General features: G+C 40.1%; 1 protein-coding gene across 6 annotated transcripts in view; it reads right to left on the bottom strand.

Annotated features, from left to right (window-relative positions):
- Positions 1-1,018: 1,018 nt before the first annotated feature.
- Positions 1,019-21,139, bottom strand: part of trps1 (trichorhinophalangeal syndrome I) — a 118,140-nt gene continuing 98,019 nt past the window's right edge. For all 6 annotated transcript variants that reach the window (XM_040021300.1, XM_040021294.1, XM_040021296.1 and 3 more), the window contains 2 exons: positions 12,003-12,125; positions 1,019-7,895 (listed from right to left, as the gene is read on the bottom strand). In XM_040021300.1, the coding sequence (XP_039877234.1) occupies positions 6,279-7,895; positions 12,003-12,125 (1,740 nt within the window). In that variant the 3' untranslated portion in view covers positions 1,019-6,278. The remainder of the gene's footprint in view (positions 7,896-12,002; positions 12,126-21,139) is intronic.

Raw genomic sequence — 21,139 nt, 5'->3', positions numbered from 1 at the left:
ATTAAAGACTTCAGCCATTAGGCTTCAGCATGCTGACCTGTTTAATGTCCAAATCATTAATCCAGCAGAAATCTTGTCATTTGTGTAGCAGAAAATTAAATTATTGGGAATCGACCTTTGGAGTCTTGCACTGTGATGAAATCTTCACTAGCGTATGTTGTGCAAAAGAAAACAGTAAAGTAAGTCTGACACTTAACGGAAAATGGAAAACAAGTTTGGAAAACACAGGAAGACTGCATGAAGAGCAGATCAGGAGAGAAATATGGATGATATGAGGCTCCTGGCCACAGTCTTGAGAGCGCAGCAGGAGGTAGGTTTGCAGGTTTTATTTTTACCTTCCCCAAAACAAATTCGCCTGACTGGGTATGAAAGCTTTAGGTTTAAAAAATTATATCTCAATATCTGTACCCTCCACAGCTGCTCCTTAAGTCCCCAGCTTGTGTAGGATAAGAACACATTCATCTAAAACATAATGACAGGCATTTACATCCTGCAGGAAGGCCACAGATAGGCTGTTTTCTCGAGGGAGGATTTATACACAATATAGGTTTCCTCTTCTTCACTGTTTATTAAATAAACACCCAAATGTCCATTTTGAGTACTGTTTGTTATTACTTTTATTAATTATTATCATCATTATCAACATTATTCTTCAAGTTTAGCTGTGTAACAAACTTTTCTTGGCTGTCAAAATATGTTGTTGAAATATGATTTTGCATGAAATAAAACCTAAAAACAATAACGTACAGAAAGGTAGCAGAATAAAATACAACATGAGAGAGAACATAACCTAAAAAAAAAAAAAAATCCCATTTCTTTTCTATAAAAAGCCATTCAACTGAACAGAGACAAAAATCTACTAAAATATACTGATTAAATGTACATACTTGCTGTGTGTATGCATGCATGTGTGTGTGTGTGGCCAAAAATAAACTGGCCTATGTTAACACTGTACACCCCAAAATGTACACTCGATCCGTACCGCTGTTTGTGTGTTTCTTATGTGTGTGTGTGTGTGTGTTGTCCCTTCCTTGGCAATAAGAACATAATAAATGGAGTGCAAGCAACAGCGTCATTTGTTTCTATAACAAATTCTGACAAAGGCAAAAACATGAAAGCACTTGTTAAGGCCTCCCATTGTAAACGCTGATTTGAAATGCCATCAAACCTAAAACATAAAGTCATTGCTGAAGTAACCCAAGGCCATGTCATGTGTGTCCCGCTTCGATTGATCGGGTTAAAAGTTCCCCCGAGATTCCTCTCACCCCAACATGAACATCTATTTATAATTTAGTTATAAATGTTAAACTCTCAAATGAACAACAGAACAGATATCTGCGGCATACTTAGAGTACAGAAAGTATGAATGAACAAATTTCAATAAAGGTTTCTTTATTTCAACTTAAAAAGAACCCAAGGATTTCACTTCAAAGGAATTAGTGAAACATTATGGCATCTGAAAATACATTTGTCTCCAGTCTACTGAGAAATCCTTTTGAGTCAGATGACATGTAAAGAGAGGTAAGTGAGGAATCCCATGACAATGTTGAGAACCTTTACCAAAGATTTTCTGACTTTCTCAAAAAGTATTTAAACATTTTCTTTTAACCAACCAGAGGCCGATTTAATTTAAAGAAGCTTAACCTAAATAAAGTCTAAATAAACATGTAGATCAGCCTTTTAATGTGTGGGGTAACTGAGTTTAGCTCAGCTTTTGGGGTGCAACATTCCGTAATACAAACGCTTAACTCCCGTTTAAAACCTCCGTATTCTCTTTGTCTACTGAGAACATCTTTGTACATTCATCAAATGATGGGATGCAGGAAAAATGGAGGAGATGCTAGAGTTGTAGCAGGTGAACAAAGAAAAACAAAGGTGGGATGGAGAGGTACAGTGAATAATACATTAAAAAATAATAGATGAGAAGGAAAGAAATAAAGTTGAAGGGAGGTAAAGAGACAATACAGAGGGGATGAATCATCCACTTTAGCCTCATTTGAACTCATCCTCCCTTTATTCATCCACTTCTCTCCACATATTCTTCAAAGGCACCCATCCATCCCTCCTTTTCTTGTGTCTTTTAAGAATGGTGAAGCGTCCTTTCTATTTTTTTCTTTCTTTTTTTTTGCTACATTTATTAATGTAAACATTTTTTCATTATTTTTTTATCAGCAGCCGATAAAAAAGTAACCAAAGAATTCATTCTAAAAAGTTTTAAAAAGCACAAAAATAGTTCTGAAAATAAAAACAATTAGAACAATCTTTCTGAAAACAAAACAAAAAGAAAAGAAAAACAATAAACCCCCAGATTTTTCAACCACTACCTTTTTGAACTGACCCAACTGGCACGTACAGTAATATGTTAAGACCTGGTCACCGAATGAAAGGCAAACATCAGAACGAGAGAGTCATTAGACTTTGTAACTTAAGGAGTTACGATGTTTTCACTTGACACGTGTTATTGGAGAAGTTAAACAAACCCTTCTTATGCATTATCGTACAGATGATCCACTGGCAGTTTGACTGTAAAATGCAGCATACAGTGCTTAACAAATTTAAAAGAAAAAAAAAATTGACCTTACACTGCCTAATGTAAAGTTAATGCCACAGCTGTCCTATATTAACAGTGCTGATAATTACCAATGGTTAACCACCGGTACGTGAAAACTCTTTAATAAAAATATTTTAATGCTAAAATATAATTATTGTTTTTAATCTATAATTTTCAAATGTACTGCTTTAAAAAAAGCAGAAAAAAAATAAAATAAAACACATTATTGTTGCAATGCAAAATTAGTTATTTACCTGCTTTCTTAAAAAGAAAAAAGGTTTTGTGGTTGAATGATTTGCTTAATTAATTTCTGACCACTAAGAAGAAGTCTAGTATGCCTGCTTAATAAAAACACAAATTCCTTTTATTTACCAGAACATTTATATAATTCTTAACTCTAAACAAGTTTTGCAAAGATTTCCAAAATATTTCCGTTTCTTGTCTGATAAATTTGTTAAGTGCTGTACACAGTTTTTTAAACGTACGTGCAAGTTAAAATACTGCTTCAAAATGAATTACTGAAGTATTAAAATTAGCCAAAAGTTCAGCTATTTCTTTTTGAGTTTTAAATAGAGAAGAGAATGAATTTTACTTTATAATTCTAAGCCTTACTTTTGGTTTAATTGGATGAGCAATGCTTAGGCTGTTAGCATCCTAGAAACCTATTAGCAGTATACTATCTCTGAAAACTTCAAAATAAAAATAAGCGAACAATTGTAATTCCAAACCAGTGATGGGAATTTTCTGAGGCAATCCACTTAAAAAGAGCTACAACAAGCTACTGACAATGGTTGCAAATGCTCCGACATTCGCATCAAAATAAAATCCAACCTTAATAGCAATCCAATGTAATTTTACAGGGGGAACTATACGTGGTTCTTATCTAGTTTTACTTGGCATTGGACTGTTACCAATGCAGTAGAATTTAAAAAAAAAAGCTAATTTAAACTGTTTATCCGGCATAAATGCAAAGTTAGCTGTATTGCTAACCGTCTTAGAATAATGTGTGAATAATCAACATTGCATCCACCATGATATGGGACCTGGTGACATGGCCGTGTCTCTGTTTCAATCTCCAAATTAGGTCCTTTTCTTGGCATTGTGTCTCTCATACAAGTAACTGAGGCATATGGCTCAACATTCTACAAAGTAGTGTAAATATATGCACAAAAATGAAAGTTTAGCACAGCAAGCAAACATGAAAAGTTTGAACAAACACCTGACCGATCGGTCAAGCAGAAATCGTAATCGATGACTCAGATGACTTGGTGGTGTGAGTGCATGGAAAGGAATATATCAGTTTGCTTTCCCACCTTCTGTTCTACACGACTCATTGCTTACATAACATTTTTAATGCAGACAACAAAACATATTGATTTGAAAAGTGGTACAAGTTACCAGGCACTAGGTGGAATATTCGTCATTCATGTCTTTTTGGATAAGCATAGAAAAATAGCTTTCCCCCCCCCCTCACATTCTTTAGCTCGTTCCTTCCTGTCTTTTATTTTTATATTGACATATTATGTCCTTCAACAGAGTCCGTTGGTGTTTTCTTCTTTTGTCGCTGTTGTTTTCTAGCAACTAAGGCAACACGGCTAGAGAAGTCATCCCATCTTTATCAAAAATAAACAAGATGGCCACCACTTTGATATAACAGCGGGACTTTCAAGGACATGACTGTTAGAAGTTTCTCACTGATGAAATTTGGTTTAAACTAAGACTCAGTTATGGAAACTGTTCCAAAAAAACAGCAACGAAATCACTGATGATGGCGTAATGTGCGATGGGTCAAATGGAGTTGCAAGCCACGTGAAACTTTTACTTCATTGAATTATTAAAACATAACTTTGCAATGTCACCTCGTGTTCTTTCAGTATTATTTAGGTCTTTCATGTAACACCTCACACCTTTAGAAAAAAAAGCAACTTATTTTGTAGATTTCGCAGGTGCTAACATGCTACATAGAGGTAACCTAAGTTGTACCAAACTCTCAGTAATATGACATCAAACACTGTAGGCAAAAACATCTGTAGACTCAGTACAGAACAAAGGTTTATACAGTTAACTCAAAACAGTTGTTCCTTTTGATAAGATTTGGGGTTTTACTCCCTAAGTTCCTAAGTCTTTCTGTAAAACTGTGCGACCTAACAATTCGTAGACATAGAAAAAAAAAAGTTACATACTGAGACCATGTTGACCTATTAACACATAAAAACACAACAAGAACATATATAAGAGAACATAAGAGAACAATATGTGACATGCTAACACAATTAGGCCATGTACTGTAAAACTGATGTGTCACATGCTATGAAACAGGTGGGTTGGTGTGCAACATGTGTGACCCCTGAGGACTGAAAAACCAACTGCAAGCCTTCATTATGTTTACATCATCATTTGGGGACGGACACATCCTTTGATCCTTACGCGTAGAAATGCAATTACACAAATGCACACATGCACACACACCCCTCCCCCTCCCTCCCTTGTTGTACCATTTCTACTAGGCGGCTGTTATAAATGTAACAAGTCTCATTAAGAAGCTCAAAAACAAGAGAAAAAAACTCACATAGGCTAATTTTTATAGTACCATTTCCTGCAAAAAGCATTTTCCTTTACAAAATACCATATTATATATGAAAGTGTAGCAAATTGCATTTTTTTTGTACGATAGCATCATCATCATCATTATTATTACCGTTTTTATTATTATTATTAATATAAATGTTAAGCGGGTACTAGATGGTTGTTGGGCAGGCAGCCAGGCACATAGCTAGTATCATGGCACAGAGGAAGGTAGAAAATAATGTCACTTGGTTTAATCCAAACGGATAGAGAAAACACTTCGGTCCGGAGTTTAACCGGTTTTATCAAGTCAAACTGGCTCAGCAGTTCGAAAAAGTCCCAGCTGACTCAAAACCCGAGAACCAAGAACTTGATCAGTTTCAGAAAAAACAGGCTAAGTGAAAGAAATCAACTGATCACTTTTTACCGAGGTAACACCAACTCAACTGCAGCCCAGCATAAACTGGTTTCAAACTAACCAGCTTTAATTAGTCAAAAAAAAAAAAAGAATTTTGGTTTTAGATCCATTTGCACAGAGAAAAAAAAAACAGTCAAAAACATGCTCTGGACAAGAACAAAGCAATCCTAACCAGATCACATCTGGCTGTACCAAAATAAAACCGTCTTAATGATACATTAGACTAGTTTGGACCAGCTTTTTTTTAGTATGGTGCATAAGTAATCAGCCCAGCTCAGTTCAGTTCAGGTTAATTATTTTGCTTCTAGTTTCTTTTTTTTTTTTGCTCTCCTTTATGGTGGCCATGCAAGTGCTGAGCTCCCAAAAGTTATCCAAAATATAACCAGTTCAACTTTTAGCCCAGCTTCCAATGCCCTTATGTGGAAATCGCATGAAGTGGCTGCTTATTAAAGGTGATTTCAACTCCATGCCTGTTGTTGAATGCCTGCCACAGAGCTGTCAAGTGGCAGTCACTCAGCAGAGGATTCGGGCAATTTCTTCAACTGCCCCTGCTATAGTTCAGCTGGATCCTACAATGATTTCTGACCATTTGACAGCCGGGTGCTTCCAGCATAAGGATGTGTTCCTTTTAGTGCCCAGGATAGGCCCATTTTGACATGAGCTAGCCTCCAGAAACATGAAGGCATACAGCTTATTCATCCAAGAACAACGCTCTTAAAGGTTTGCATGAGTCAAAGAGATCAATTAATTCCCATCTGTGTTCTCATCTAATATTTTAGAGCCAGCAACAGTTGTGACCTCTGAGCTTCTCGTGACGTCATCGCTGATGTGCGACACCTTTTTGCCTCCCAAGTCCTGGTTTGTCGCGGCATTGTCCTCTCCTTTTGCTTCTTTTTCAGTCTCCGTTTCATTGTCAGTGCCATCGCTGCCTGTGTGTTGTTTTGCTTGGTTGTCATGACACGATTCTACTACATCACCTTCGCCGGTGGTCTCATAATGACCGTCTTCATCTCGTTCCTCCTCCGTCGCGTTTTGACACTCGTGCTCCGACATTCCCGCAGCGTTCTGAATGTTGCCGTCTTGCATTTGACATCTCTGTTGTGTCGTTTTGTCTGTGTACCTGTGTAAGCCTCTCTGTATGTGCGTGGTGAAATCGTATCGATCCGCGCACACGTGGAGGCAAAAACTGCACTGGTATGGTCCTTTGTCACCGTGGCAACTCATGTGCAGGGCATACATCACCTCATCTATGAAGTAGATCCCACAGTGGACGCAGCGATTGGTCAGGTCATCCTGTGTGGCCACCTCCACCATTTTGCGATTAGACGGGACACTTGACTGACATGTTGACAAACATTCTTTTTCTTCCTTCCCTATCTCCTCACCTGGATTCCCTCCTTCGTCTGTCCTCTCCTCCTCCTCTTTCTCTCCTTTCCAGTTACCTCTTAGCCTGTCAGTTAGCGGCGACTCCTGCCTTCGCCTTTCGGCACCATTTGTGGACACGTGCGCGTTTACAGCACTTGTATCTCTTTGTCTTATTGCGAGATCCAAAGGAGCATCGTTTTCTAATGATGATGAAGTAGGGGTTTGGACGTGAAGAGGAGGAGGAGGATAGTGAGTAGGAGCTGGAGGTGGAGGAAGAGGAGAGTAGGGAGAGGCGCAGTAAGGCACCGTGTAGCTTTGCTGATGATGTTGTACTGGAGTCACCATCGCGCTAAGATAATGAGCGTTATTTCCAAGGCTCCCGGGGCTGCTTAGATTACTGATGCTACCAGGAACCCCAGAGGCGGCTGCCATCTTATACTTGGTCCAGAACCTGAGCCAATCTGACTCCGGGGTCAACTCAGGTGAAATGGTTAATGGAAGGGGTAAGGAGAAAAGAGGGTACTGATATTTTTCAATGGGTGAACCTGGAGGTGAATAACTAGACGGTTTGGACGGACGCATGTACTTTTCAATTGGACTGCCTCTTTCCGATCCCCCTCCTCCTTTACCCCCCTCCGCTTTCGATGTTATACCTCCCTCTGTGATACCGCCATTGCCCTCCGCTCCCACTGAGGAGGGGGCATGTGAGGGGAGGAGAAGAGGAGGCATACGCCTGTGGATCTCCAATGTTTGATTGGCCAAGAAGGCTTGCGTGGACCGCGGTGAGCGTGAGCGAGGGGAAGGCTGTTGGTTTTTGACTGACGCACAGCTCCTGTCTGTTTCCTCCCCGTTCATGCGCTCTTCGCTGGTGATGCGTTGTTGCTTGGGGGCAGGGTTTTCAGACGAAAGCGAATCGGGGTTGAGGCGTTTTCGGGTTCGACGGCGGATGATTTGCTCACCGTTGTTCTGCTTGATGATGTTTAGAGGTCTGGGTGTCTGCAAGGCAAAGGAAACACAGAAGAATGAGCAAGAGGGAAGGGAGTTAGACAGTTAGCAATATATGAGGCGGTAATTCGACTTCATCACGCTGATAACTTTGCTGAACTAATTAATAAATGTCAAGCACACATGCCCCGGCATTACTTGACTATGATAAAATTCCTACTTAATGCATAGGTGGTCTCAGAGATTAAATAACCATTGTGTGTGCCTTTGGTGCAATCGACTGTGGATAAAAAATAAAGCTCTCTCTACTTTGACTAATCAGCCGAGTATAACAATTATTTAATCATAAAGCTATCATAAGCATATTTGGTGAAACAAAGAAAGCAATACGCACCACAGTCAAGATCTAAAACAGTAGCTACTGGTTTTAGGTTCCCCAAAGTTCCCTAAAAAGCCCTTTGTGGCAGATTACAGTCTGACAGTCTTTCTTCTTTTATATAGATTTGAAGTATAACTAAATGCATCGCGATGAAAGAAAGACTGATAACATATCCTCCAGATGACTGTGGTTTTTGCCCTCGCCACAAGGGGGTGCGGGCGGACTTACATCTGTTGAAAGTGCAACCCTCTCGCACTTACAGTGCACTCATCTCTTTAATCGAGTCCTATAATATGCTTTGTTTCAGCGTGAAACACTTACTGAAATGTTTTTTTTAATAAAACAGGAAAGCTAGAAACACTACAACCAATTACTAAAGCAGGTTGTGAGCTTCAAAGAAGGCTGTGTTCTGGTTACAAGTGTTTTGGTTAAAAAAAAGGCAAAAGTCATGCATAATTCCAAAGAATAAAAACTGCTCATTTGCATCTAAAACACCAGATTTCTAAAACACTCCCCACTTATTTAATTCCCCACTGGGTTTAATAGTGTGAGTATAAAAAAAAATCTGAATGATGATGAAACTTTTTTTTTGATGGTGATGCTAAACACATGCCAAAAACACACACACGCACACAGCTTGTCTAATACATTTCCAAACAAATCACTGAAAGGCTGTCTTTGCTCCTAGTAAAATAAACCGTTCAATTTAAACTGTCTTATAAGGTGCCCAATCAAAATAAATGTGTCGCTAACCCGCCATTATTCAAGAAAGACATTCACATTATGAGCAGTGACCTCTGCACAGCAATGTCAAATTCAGTTAGCATACAGGACATGGCTTTTCAAAGCTTTAAAAACAGGTTTGCAGAAATTTGTCTTTGTACTGTGTAACTGTGTTCATATCTCCGGGTATACTTTTACATATTTAGAAAGAAACTTGTGTGTATATCAATGATGTAGGACTTTGAAATACAAAGTGCATATTTGCGGATGCAAGCCATCCACAGAAGACCGAGCAAGATATTGAGATGGATAGACACTTGGGTACAGGAAAAAAAACTGTACCAATGCCTTCAAAATGTGTCCTGTGCCTATGCTGGGAAACTCTTGGGTGATTTCCAGTATCCTTTTGTGTATGGAAATGTATTCTTATGTTCGTGTTGATAGCCTGTGACCGAATGTGTGTCTGTCAGAGTATGTGCATTAAGTATGCTTGTGTGGGAGTGCATGTGTGCACGCCAGTGTGTGGGTGAAAAGGGCAAAGACAATGTAATTTTCAGCGTGGAGTTTATCAGTCACTGTAGAGCAGCTACCGAAAATATTTAAGAGCAGAAGAGTCACTTCTATTACAATTTTAATATTATTATAATGATTCGGGGATACTGTGCTGTGCTTATGTAAACATATAATTAGCGCATTAATGTTAACAAGCAAAAACAATCGAATACGCTTATATAAGCAAACTCAGAAGGGCAAAACTCAGATTCAGGGACCTATTAATGCACATGCATTTCAGCGAAGTGTTTTCAGTCCTTCGTTTGGCAAGCTGGTAAAAGTTAATGAGAGAGTTGTCTCGCTGAAACTTCTTGACATATGGATCAATATCAAAAACAAGATTCCATCACTTGGCAGAGTGGCACTCGCAAAATATAGCAGCAAAATCCACAAACATTTCTCTTTTTCTGGCCTTAGAATTTGTGTTTCTAAAGACCGACTGGTGCACAGAAGGACGGATAAAGGGAAGGGGGCGTGAAATAAAGAGGGAATGGAAGACGGAAGCACGAGACACAGTGATTCAGAGCATGATTTAAATCCATTCACACTGAGAGAACCACTGAATAAACTATAAAGATGAGGAAAAGCCTTAATTTCGGAGTGGGATACTCATAAACACAACAACTGCATGGAGGTGAAACACCTAGGAAAACATAAATTAGTTTCTTTATTAAAGTTGCAGTTTGACTGACATCCAGTGGCATCCAGTAGCGCATATTCTATGAAGCTCATATGTGGTATGGAATAGGGAAGCAGCACAAGTTTTTGCTACTTCTTCTCACTCAGTCACTCACTGTTTTTTGTTTTTTTGCTTCTGTTTTAGCAAGAATTTGACTCGATTTTCCTCCCTGTCCATTCCCTAATTATCCTTTCCTCCTCTTTACTTTGTTTACTTTGTATTGCCAGTGTCTTCTCACAGCAGGTGTGACCACATGGTGTTTTGCCTGTTTTAGATTGGAAAATGAAATCATATGCTTTCCTTTTAAAACTTCCTCGAAAAGCTTTTTATATATCTGTGTTGTATCTTTTCAATTACATGAGCTGTCACCTAAGTAACTGCAGAAAGTGATGCTTATTTATAGGGTTTTAATGTGTCTACAATCCTGTGGGTGCAAGTAACTCAAACAAACAGTGAGACACACACATGGCTGCTGTAATTTTGTGCACTTTTATGGTTGTAGGGGTGGCTTGGTAGAATACCTGGGCTGTGGTTGCTGCTAGCACACATCACATAAATCTGCCTTTCTGTCTGTTCCCTTCTTCTTCCTAAATGTTGCTTCTGCATTCTCTTCTAATCTCTCCCATCTTCCTCCATCTCTCACTCTTCATTCACACCCTGACCCTTCATTATCCCCGTCCTCCTTCTTACCTTAATCTTTTTCCCTTTCTTTGTCTTCCCCCCTTCCTTTTTTTCCCTCCACTTTTTTTCCTGCCCCTTTATTCATAACTCTCCCTTCCCCTCTCTCACTCTCAAGTGTTTTACTAGCTGCTATCCTCTCTAATAATGTGTGTAGAGCATATAAAACTTTTATTATGGGATATAAAATATGGCCGTCGTGAAGATTGCCAAGAGTAGAGGGAGCCGGGACGTGATTGGAGCAGCAGATGAGATGAACGGGTTGAACCAAGGACATCTGCAGGGGCAGGAAGCAGTAAACTTCAATAGCTTGTCATCCTCCGAAAGGTCTTTAAAGCGCCATTGGATAATGGCAGCATATAGCTCAGGGTTGCAACACGGTCAGTCTACTAATGCATTTATTATCACTGTGATCGATCACACAGAAACGTCCGCACTGAACTTTCGCACACTGGAAGCAGGGTTCGGCATATGCAGCGACGCTCTGAAGTTGCTTTATGTTGTTAGTATTTGCAAACCGCTGCGATTAATGAGTATGCTGAAGTGTGTAATTGGCTTAAACACCTTAAGAACATATCTGAGGTGAATAATCTTGATATTCTGAAGTCAACTAAATTCCAGGCAAGTTTTTATCTCATCTGTAATTCATGCAGTCTAATTAAATTTGGGATTTCCATAGACTTTCCCTAGGCTTAGATGGTAAAGTTGATTCATTCCATCATATTTCTCACTACATGGATCTGGCTCCCTGTGACTGCTGAAACGGTCTGTAACTCCCACCAAATCAAATATGCTTTCTCCAAAATATTACACTTTCACAGCAGGACCCACAGAATATATACAAGAATCTACCCGCGGTGTGCAGCATTTTATTTGCTCCGTATGCTAATTGGCCAGACAGGAGGAATGATAATTAGTGGTCAGAACCACCCCCGTGGATGTAGTATAAAAAGACACCAGCAGGACCTTTATGAGGAAACGTGTATATATAGGAAGTGGATATGAGTTTGGCCATTAAGAGCATATTAACTTCTGTATAACAGGACACTTGTAGGCATTTGCCTCCATTTTATTTCCTCTGCTTGCATTGTTTTTTAAAATGTAAGAGTGCAGCTGGTGAAGACAGAAACACCTGTGTGCGACTTACTGAATGTAGTTTTTGGTATAAACCACATGCGTTGCAGACGTAGCCTCCATTAGCATTTTTCCTCCACAGCGATGTCTTGGTGGTCAGACAGTTAGCGCAGAAAACTCCACTACCTCTGCGCCGCTATGGAGGAAGAAGGAGAGAGACATGTTAGAGAGTGAAAATAAAAACATGGTGTAATGAAGAAATTTGGTGAGGATAAGAAAGATGGCAAATCGCTGGAGGGAAAAAAAAGTGGGTGGGGGGGGACAAAAATGAACTTTTTGATTCCTTTGTAATTTTCATGCCACTCAAGTGCAATAGGCTGGTAGTTAGGGTGGGAGACAGAGGGAGAGAGCAGATTGGCTTGGTGGCAGAGAGATGATGGACTCTCATTTATCACACCTAATGGGAAATCCTATTGAGAACATTATTCTTCTCTACAGTGTTTTCCCTGCATAGAACAAGGTTAATAAAAAAAAAAAAAACTACCTCAGTGAAAAGAAAATGATGTAGTCGAGATGACTAAGTTGTTTTCGAATATTCGATAAGATCGAACATGGACTTATCTAAGAAAGACATGAGGCACTGCGGTAATTTTGTCACTTGAAAGACGTGGGAAGAGATGAGTTATGCTTTCACCTTGTAGCATAAAGCGTTTTAGTGTTTATCTGAACTGCAGCAGGTACTTTACAGGCAGGCGTTTGACTTTTACTGTATTAGTGTGCAAGTTCTCATATACACACCTCTGCAGTTCACAGCGCAGTGGCGCATAGAAAAGTAGTGTGTGCAAGGAGGGGTGGGGGGGGTGAAAAGGCCAATTGTCGTGGCAACGTGCTCCATCACAGTAATGAGCCAATCACAACGTTTCTCCATCCCATTAAGCCTCTGGCCCCATTCACCACCTTTATGACCCTGAGAGGACAGCATACCTCATCTTTCTCCAGCGGAACTCCTCTGTCAGTTTCTCCCTCTGTCTGCCTATCTATCCTTTCCTGAAACATCCCATAATTATTCCGCTGCGATCTCCGCTCTGATCTCTTTAGCCTTTAAAGTGCTCACTATTCCAGGGTTCTCCTTTTCAGCTTCTTTTTAACTGATAATTTTTAGTTATAAAATTCTTAACTACTTGGAGTTTTCATCGCCTGCAGTACCATATCAAAAAATAATCAAATTATCCTAAAACTGGATATGATTCTGTAGAAGAAATCACAACAGGGCCTCAGGAACACTTCTGAAAACACATGGAGCATGCTGCCATCCGGACGACAACACCAAACAACACTGTGTTCTAAATGAATGTCTCTGTGGTAAAAGAGTCCTTATACTGAATGGGCCCGCCTCATGTCCAGACATGTCACCTGTGAAAAATGTCAGAGGCTTGACGATGCAACAAAGGATGTCCCACAATGTCATCAAGAAAGATAAAGAAATAATTTGGCTTTCAAAACTAGAGCAGCTGCTCTCCTCTGTTTTAAAATGTTTGCAAAGTGTTGTTATATGGAAAGGTGATGTAACACATTGGTAAGCATGGCCCGCTTACAACTTTGTTTGAAAAGTGTTTCTGGCATCAAATTCAAAAGTAGCATTTAGCACAATAACATTTCACAGTTTCACAGTCTGACATGTTCACTCTGTGAAATTAAATGTAGGCTTTTAAGGTTTTACAAGTCATACAAGCGTGCGGTATGAATGTTGGTAAAATCTGTATATGCAGTTTGTGTATCTGGTCTGCCATCTTCCTCTCGCTGTTGTGTTACTCCGTGTTCCCTCCAACATCATGGGGCTATGGTCCACTGGGACCTTCTCTCTGCTGTTTTGTTTTATGTTTATGACAGTGCTGAGAGCTTAGCATTTTTTATTTTTAGTTTTTGGGCTCAGAGCATCCACTGTTCGAAGTTAAAGACATTTCAAGTTCTCACAAAAGAGTGCCACACTTCAATCAGGCTTTCTGTAGTCTCAGAGCTGCAGATGGAGGCACTACCGGCACTTCCACTGAGCATCTGTTTTTGAGCTACGAGCTAAAAGCAGAAGAGCCCAGTGGGCACAGCACTGTTCAGTTTATTTTGCAATCTAATGCACCGGAAAGATCACAGAACAATTAACCACTTAACATAACTTTGGGAACAGACGTTACACACTGAATGTGCATGGAGCATTCAGCCTGAGCAATCCAGTGCAAATACTGCACATTTGAATAGAATCATTTGACATGTTAGTGTAGGTGTGTTAAGAGCTATTGTCATAAGGAATATTCCCATTGTTATCCCCAGCAAGAACATGAGATATTCTTTGAAATCCAAGGAAAATATTTAAATCTATTTGCTTTGTTGCAAATTTAAATGCAAAAAAGTCGGATTTTTGCCAATTTGTTTTAGAAGTTTGCAGTTTTAGCTGATAAACACAAATTTATGATGATGTTCTTCATAGTATCTGGATCACACTGGAGAAACATTGTCTCTCAGTTTCAATATGTGTACAAGAATCTTGCTTCCAATGTTTCTGCATGTATTAAACACCTGAGCTAAAACTACCAGTCTTTAGGGTACACATGTTTTCATCCATCTGACATTAGACAGCACAACACTTACATTAGCAAATCCTCTCAGCGGCACACTGAGCTTGAGTGTGTATGCCTATTCGAGTGTGGTGCACACACCATACGGTCACCACATGTAGAGAGACGGAGCCAGGTGATTGATTGATGTATGCTTCCTCTGTGGATGTGTGTGTGTGTGCGTACGCGTGTGTGTATGTGTGTATAGTGTTGCAAGCCAAACAGTGCGTCTGTCATCAGAATTCAGTTTCCCTCTGAGCGCTCAAATCACTCACATATGGCCCCACAGCTGCCCCTGAGAGCAGCACACACACCTGAAAATATTGGCTTCCATTGACTAATGAAGCTAGATTTGGATGAGAAGCGGCAAGAAGTGTATGTGTGTGTGTTGGGGATATTTTGGCTACACCAATAGTAGACTACAATAATACTGTATGGTGTGTGTCTGTGTGTTTGTGTGTGTGTGTGAATGAGAGGTTCAAGTGTCAATTACACAGGAAACTACAGAAATAGCCCGCACCACCGTCCAAAATGTGCACGCGCATGCACGAATGCTCTCTCAAAATGTGGCTCCTGATATCCAACTTCCTTTTCAATCATCAGCTAGTTGGCTTGACATTTGTGGAAATGTGCAAGCTCACATGTATCATCAACACATCAAACGTACATACACACATTTCTATAAACATACTGTACTGTATATATATATCACATACTGCGAATACTTTGTCTGAATTTGTGAACTTTGTCTTGTTTTTCTCGGACAACTAGTTTTGTGAGCAGGGTAAATTAGTGTGTACCTACAGTGTGGGTGTGCACTTTTTCTGATTCATTACGGATACCTGGCCTCTTCCGCTCACCTCACCCTGCAGAGAAGGGCCGGCTGTAATTAGGGATCGGGGTCTTAATGACATCTATTTATCTGCGGCCTATAGCAGCGTTCAATCAGCACCGCAAACAACGCCCTCTGACGCGCACACAGGCAGTGCTCGTGCAGAGACAGAGGATCAGCGGGCCAGGAAATTAAACTCTTTATCGAGTTCTTCCTAATCAAGCCAAATTCAAACCAACAAATGCATTTCAAATTTATTTATTAACCTTTAAGGATATGTTATGGGAGAGTGCCCCGGGCCCAGATAGGATATGAAATGTTGCTATTCTTATGAACCTATAAAGACAGTTGGGACAAATACCTCTCATTAATTAATCGCCCGAGGATAAGGTCACTATAAACAGCGAGTATACATTATAATCTAGCAATGAGAAGTTGACAATATGTTCAGATTTTATCAGTCTCCTGATGCTTGTAAAAAGAAAAAAACAGAAGAAATTAAGAGTACAATCTACTCAGGGAAGGCTGCATATAAAACAACATTTATTGGTTTAATAACTTCCACAATCAGTTCGGTCAGTCTGCGCTCGGATGCACAAGCAGCTCTAGCGGAAAGCTTTTGTCTGGCATTAGAATTAATGCAAGAATGCATAAACGAGGCTACGCGATCCGGCTGCTGTTTGTTTGGGGAAACATGCAACATCTCACTGTAACATGTATCTCATGACTTTAATATGTTTGCGATGCCACACCAGCTTCTCATTCAAGAGTTCGAAGTGGCTGCTTTTCTTTAAACTCAAATAGAAGTTGGCCGTTTTCATTGCCTTTTTTGGTGACTTTACTCATAAAACGCCCTAGTGAATTATAACTTAATTTTTGAGAATCTGAAGTTGTACTCAACATCAAACATATGGTGTAACCACGCTGTGGCTGAGTGCTTCAGCTTTGGCTTCGAGTCCACTCTGATTTTCTCCTGAAGCCATAAATTTACAGATGTTATACCAACTGTTTACATTGCACAGTCTTTTAAATCTTTATGGAAGAAGTAGCCTGAATAGATAAGCATCCAAAGGTTTGGGTCTCATCGCAATACTGAGGCCCTCAGATTTAGTTTAGCATCTGCAACCAATGTGCACCAGCATTTTAAAACTCTGGTGGTGTAGCTTCAGTTGAAGGAATTTGGCGAGGCCAACTGGTGGCCTTCACATGGGCTGCTGTTTAAAAATTCAACGTTTGTCATCTCTCAGCATTTTTCTGTAATTTCTTCATTTTAAACATTGAGCACGGTGAAGTAAAGGTAAACACGCAAAACATTTTAAATGGTCCTTGACGAAATGTGGCGAAACAGAGAGCCGCACAAGAGAGGAGACTGGGGAGAGAGAGAAGAAAGGCATCCATTTAGGCGCCCTGTGGTCTAAAATATATTTAAAAAGAGGGCTTTCCAAACAAAGTCTTTCAAAATGACATTACATTTAATTCACTTAAGTAGTAAGTCGGCCCTGCTTTTAACACACAGATGCACACACAAAAGGAGGCGCGTGCACGCACGCACACTTACACTGACTTGCATTAAATCAGCGATTATTTAATCAAGCCAGAAGACCAGCTGGAGGAATTAACTAAATTCCATACTGCCAAGACCAATATCCTATACACTGAATCAGAGAGATATGCATGCACTCGAACACACACGCAAGTTCTTACATAAAAAGGGGAAGAAATAGTCCTTTGGATGAGGATGCAACGATAGTCTCAGATAAAGATTAGCTAAAATTTATCCTCCAGTCACACACAAACTCACTGAAAAGCATCTGGGTCCAATCTAAGAGAACCCCGTGCAGGTTCTACCCACCATTATCTGTTTGTGTGTGCAGGTCTCAGTATGTCGTTTGCATATGGCTGCAAAAGTCCATCTGTGTGGTTTTGTCTGAAACTACTGTGTCGGATTCTTCTAATAGAATGACTGAATTTAAGTCAAATAACTTTAACTTGGATTTAATGACTTAAATTTTGTTAGTTTATTCTTACTGAACAACGAGAAACAATAAAACGAACAAAGCACATATTTGTGCACATGCACGCTTTCTTAAATATTTATTAAAATAATTCTTTTGCCCCTCAGCAAATATTTTATCAGTTAAGACAGATGAATAACTGAGCAATGTAATTAACTGCCTCTTCACTGAGTCTCATTCTTTGCACGGGTTCCAGTTACACAGTTTCAGACTGCCGCTTGCAATCGTAGCCCTTGTTCTGCTCCACAGCCTCTGTGATCTTGGTGTGGCAGCGCATGAAGCAGTTCTCCTCCAGCTGCAGGTTCAAGGCAGTGGAGTTGGAGTATGTTAAACCAGCAGCCGAGAATCTCTGAAGAAGCAGCTCAATGATATTGTAGATCGCCACAATAGCAATATACTGATATCTTTCATGTTTACTTCTTTTTCTTTCAGCTGCTCATCCTCCTCCGTCTCAGCCTACCTCTAACATCCTGTTCTGTCTCACAAACCCTCTACACGTTCTCCTTCAATACATCCTGAGGTTTTCCTCTTTTTCTCCTGCCTGGCAGCGTCATCTTCAACATCCTTTGTCCAGTATATCCAATCTGCACATGTGCCCTCTCAGCCTTGCCTCTCTAACTTGGTTTCCAAACTGATCAACATGAGCTGTCCCTCTGATGTACTAACTTCTAATCTTGTCCATTCTGCTCTCTCCCAAAGAAAATCATCATCTTCATCTTCAACTCTGCCACCTCCAGCTCCACCTTCTGTCTTTTTGTCAGTGCCACCTTTTCCAAACCATACATCATAGCAGGTCTTACTACGATCTTGTAAACCTTCCTTTTCACTCTCGCTGCTTTCCATCTGTCACAAATCACTCCTGACACTCATCACCACCCACTCCACTCTGCCTGCACTCTCTTCTTCACCTCTCTTGTGCCCTGTCCATTGCTTTGAATGGCTGAACCCAGGTATTTAAACTCATCTACCCTCAGTGCCTATCCTTCTTGCATGTTCACCTGTCCACCTGCCTCCCTCTCATTCACACATGTATTCTGACTTGCTATATCTTCAGTGTTTTACCAAGCTCTAACTATATTTTAAGGAAATCAACATGTCAACCTGTGGCCACCAAGAGACAGAAAAACAACTACATCAAAGGGAGTAAATTTACTAACCGAGTCAGACTCCAATGAGCAAAAGCACTTTTAAAAGGACAGCTGTCCAGTGGGAGTCTCAGAGGACAAGGAGTAGTCTCTAAGCCACTTCTGAGGTTAGGGGAAAAAGGTCAAAAAACTTGGGGTAAGCTAAGACGTGCTAGGATTTCAAAGAGGATGAAGTCCTATGATAGTGACAGTGCATCAAACCCCTAGTGAAATATGCTGGTGGGAAAAATTCAAATCTGGTTGAACACACGTACAGACCTGACTTCTCTCTGACCAAAAAGAAGAAGCAGGTTCAAAGACAACCTCCACCCTCTGGTTTGCATCTATGTGGAGAAGGATTCGTTCAGCATGAGGATAATATCCCCAAACACACCTCAAAGTGATGCAAGAACTACTTTAAGATCAAAGAAGACCAAGGAGTGATGACTTTCATGGACTTGGGTCCACCTGACCTCAACCCCAACAAACACCTGCAGTGCCACTGAAAAAAGCCACAGATTCCTGACATCACAAGAAGCACTTTGGATCATTGTCAAATAATGTCAGGATAATGTGGGTTGTAAGTTTAAACAAAGTTGTGAGGCATTAAGGTAGAGGGAGATGCAAATAGGGACATTCAATATCTTACAAACACATTAGAATATGACTAACATTTTAAACGTATGTGTTCATTCTTAAGTCTTTAGCACAAAGTCGATTAAACTGTTTAAAAATCAGTTAATCTTAATCAAGTCAGATGAAATGAGAGAGATTCACACCACCAGCAATCTGTGATTTATTGCTTAAACAAACTAATTACAAGCCAAAGCCTGAGAATGTATTTTTAAGCAGGGAACAAGTTTTTTTCTTAACTTCTTAAGTGAAACCTCCTACATTTTCTGCTGATTATCTGCTCACATGATATTAGCAAGGAGGAAGAAATAGTACAGCATTAAACTTCCAAAAATGCCCTACCCCAGTAGCTCTGTGAAAGGGTACAACCGAAGGACTAATTACCCCTTGAGGAATCAAGAGACCTTTAAAAAAAAGGATAATGATGACACACTGTAGAAAAACATTATAGTCTGTGGAGTACTTTGCCTTGACTCAGTACCTATAAGCCTGAGAGCCTGAAAGCAACAGGTTTTGCAAGTACACAGTTATGGAGCATTTGAGCAGTTTGCAATTCTAAAAGTACTTATTAAATGAGTTGTACATGTCACTAAAGCAGCGCAAACTAATGAGGAAAGTTGAGAGGAGAAAGGAATTTGAAAGAAACTGTTGCTAGAATCAAAATTGTCTGTTTTTTATCACAATACCCACTGTTCTGTCACAGTGAGTGTGACCTTGAGCTTCCAAGCACAGCCTGTACCAATAATACGACCATCTGCTTCAGCAGCCCTCAGACACCCACCCTATTCTCCATTATCTCCCCTCTTTAAAAGCAGCACCAACAGAACTTAAAGAAAATCAAATTTCAGAGCAAAAGCGCTCAGCAGTGAGCCTACTGTGGCACTGTTTATGAGCAGAGGTTGGCAGTTAGGATGACTCGCAAGTGAAATTTCCAAATAAAACACATCCTCAGACATTAGCTATGTAGGGAGAGCGGGACCAGAATATTAACATCCTGTTTTTGTAAATATCTAGCGAGATAATGCCGGAGAGGGCATCCCTTGCTGTGAATAAATACATACGGCATGATGACAGCGTTTGAGGCAAAGCCCAGAACTGGCTGACACTAAAGCATTTTCTTTAAAAGGAATGCAAGTGACTGCTTACAATATAGCTATGTGTGGAGATCAAAATCTAAACAGCTGTCATATATCAGACCACACAAGTCACATTCTCACTCCTGCCAAGAAGATTAGGCATAACAAGCCCTTTATCCCCGCTGCCTTAGGCCTCTACGTGACGGTATAAGCAGAAGGAAGGCGATGATTGCTTGTCATTGATTGGTATTGATGGCTTTGCAAATTGTGATAATGATGACAATGGTGATTCGTCTCATGGTTGTCGCCTGAAAGTCTGTATCAGCACCTTATATTGGTGACTTTCAGTTTCATGCAAGAAACTATCAGTACCCGCCAAAGTGGCAATGACCCACCAGCACAAAAATAAGCTTGAAACATATTCTTAGTAACTTTGTTACATGACGGGTTGCGATAGTGGTGAAACTGCAAATACGCATGCGGATGCAACCGCAGAATAAATATTTTAAAAACAGTCTGGACAGCTGAGGTGCTGAATAAGAGTGAAGAAATGACAACCAAGATCCTTTGTTAGTAAGAAATGTCAATACACATACAGTACACGTTTGACTTTGTGTGACAGTGAAATAAAAGGTGTCAGCTTACACAGCAGGTCTTTTATTCTAGGCCCACATATCTCTCTATGTGTGTGTGTGTGTGTGTGTGTGTGTGTGTTTATGTCTATGTGTTTGTGCTGAAGCCAGACGTAAGTGTCTAAAGCAGGGGAGAAGAAAACACCGGAACATGATGACATCACCATTACACGCACACCTACGCAAACACATCTCCAACCGTCAGACGAGAAGAGTGAGGTCAATGCATCTCTCTCTCTCTCACAGACACACACAAACACACACACGCCAGATATGGGTCACACACTGT

Source organism: Simochromis diagramma, unplaced genomic scaffold (assembly GCF_900408965.1).
Source record: "Simochromis diagramma unplaced genomic scaffold, fSimDia1.1 OVJJ01000753.1, whole genome shotgun sequence".
Classification (NCBI taxonomy): domain Eukaryota; kingdom Metazoa; phylum Chordata; class Actinopteri; order Cichliformes; family Cichlidae; genus Simochromis; species Simochromis diagramma.
This window is presented reverse-complemented; position numbering and strand designations above follow the sequence as displayed.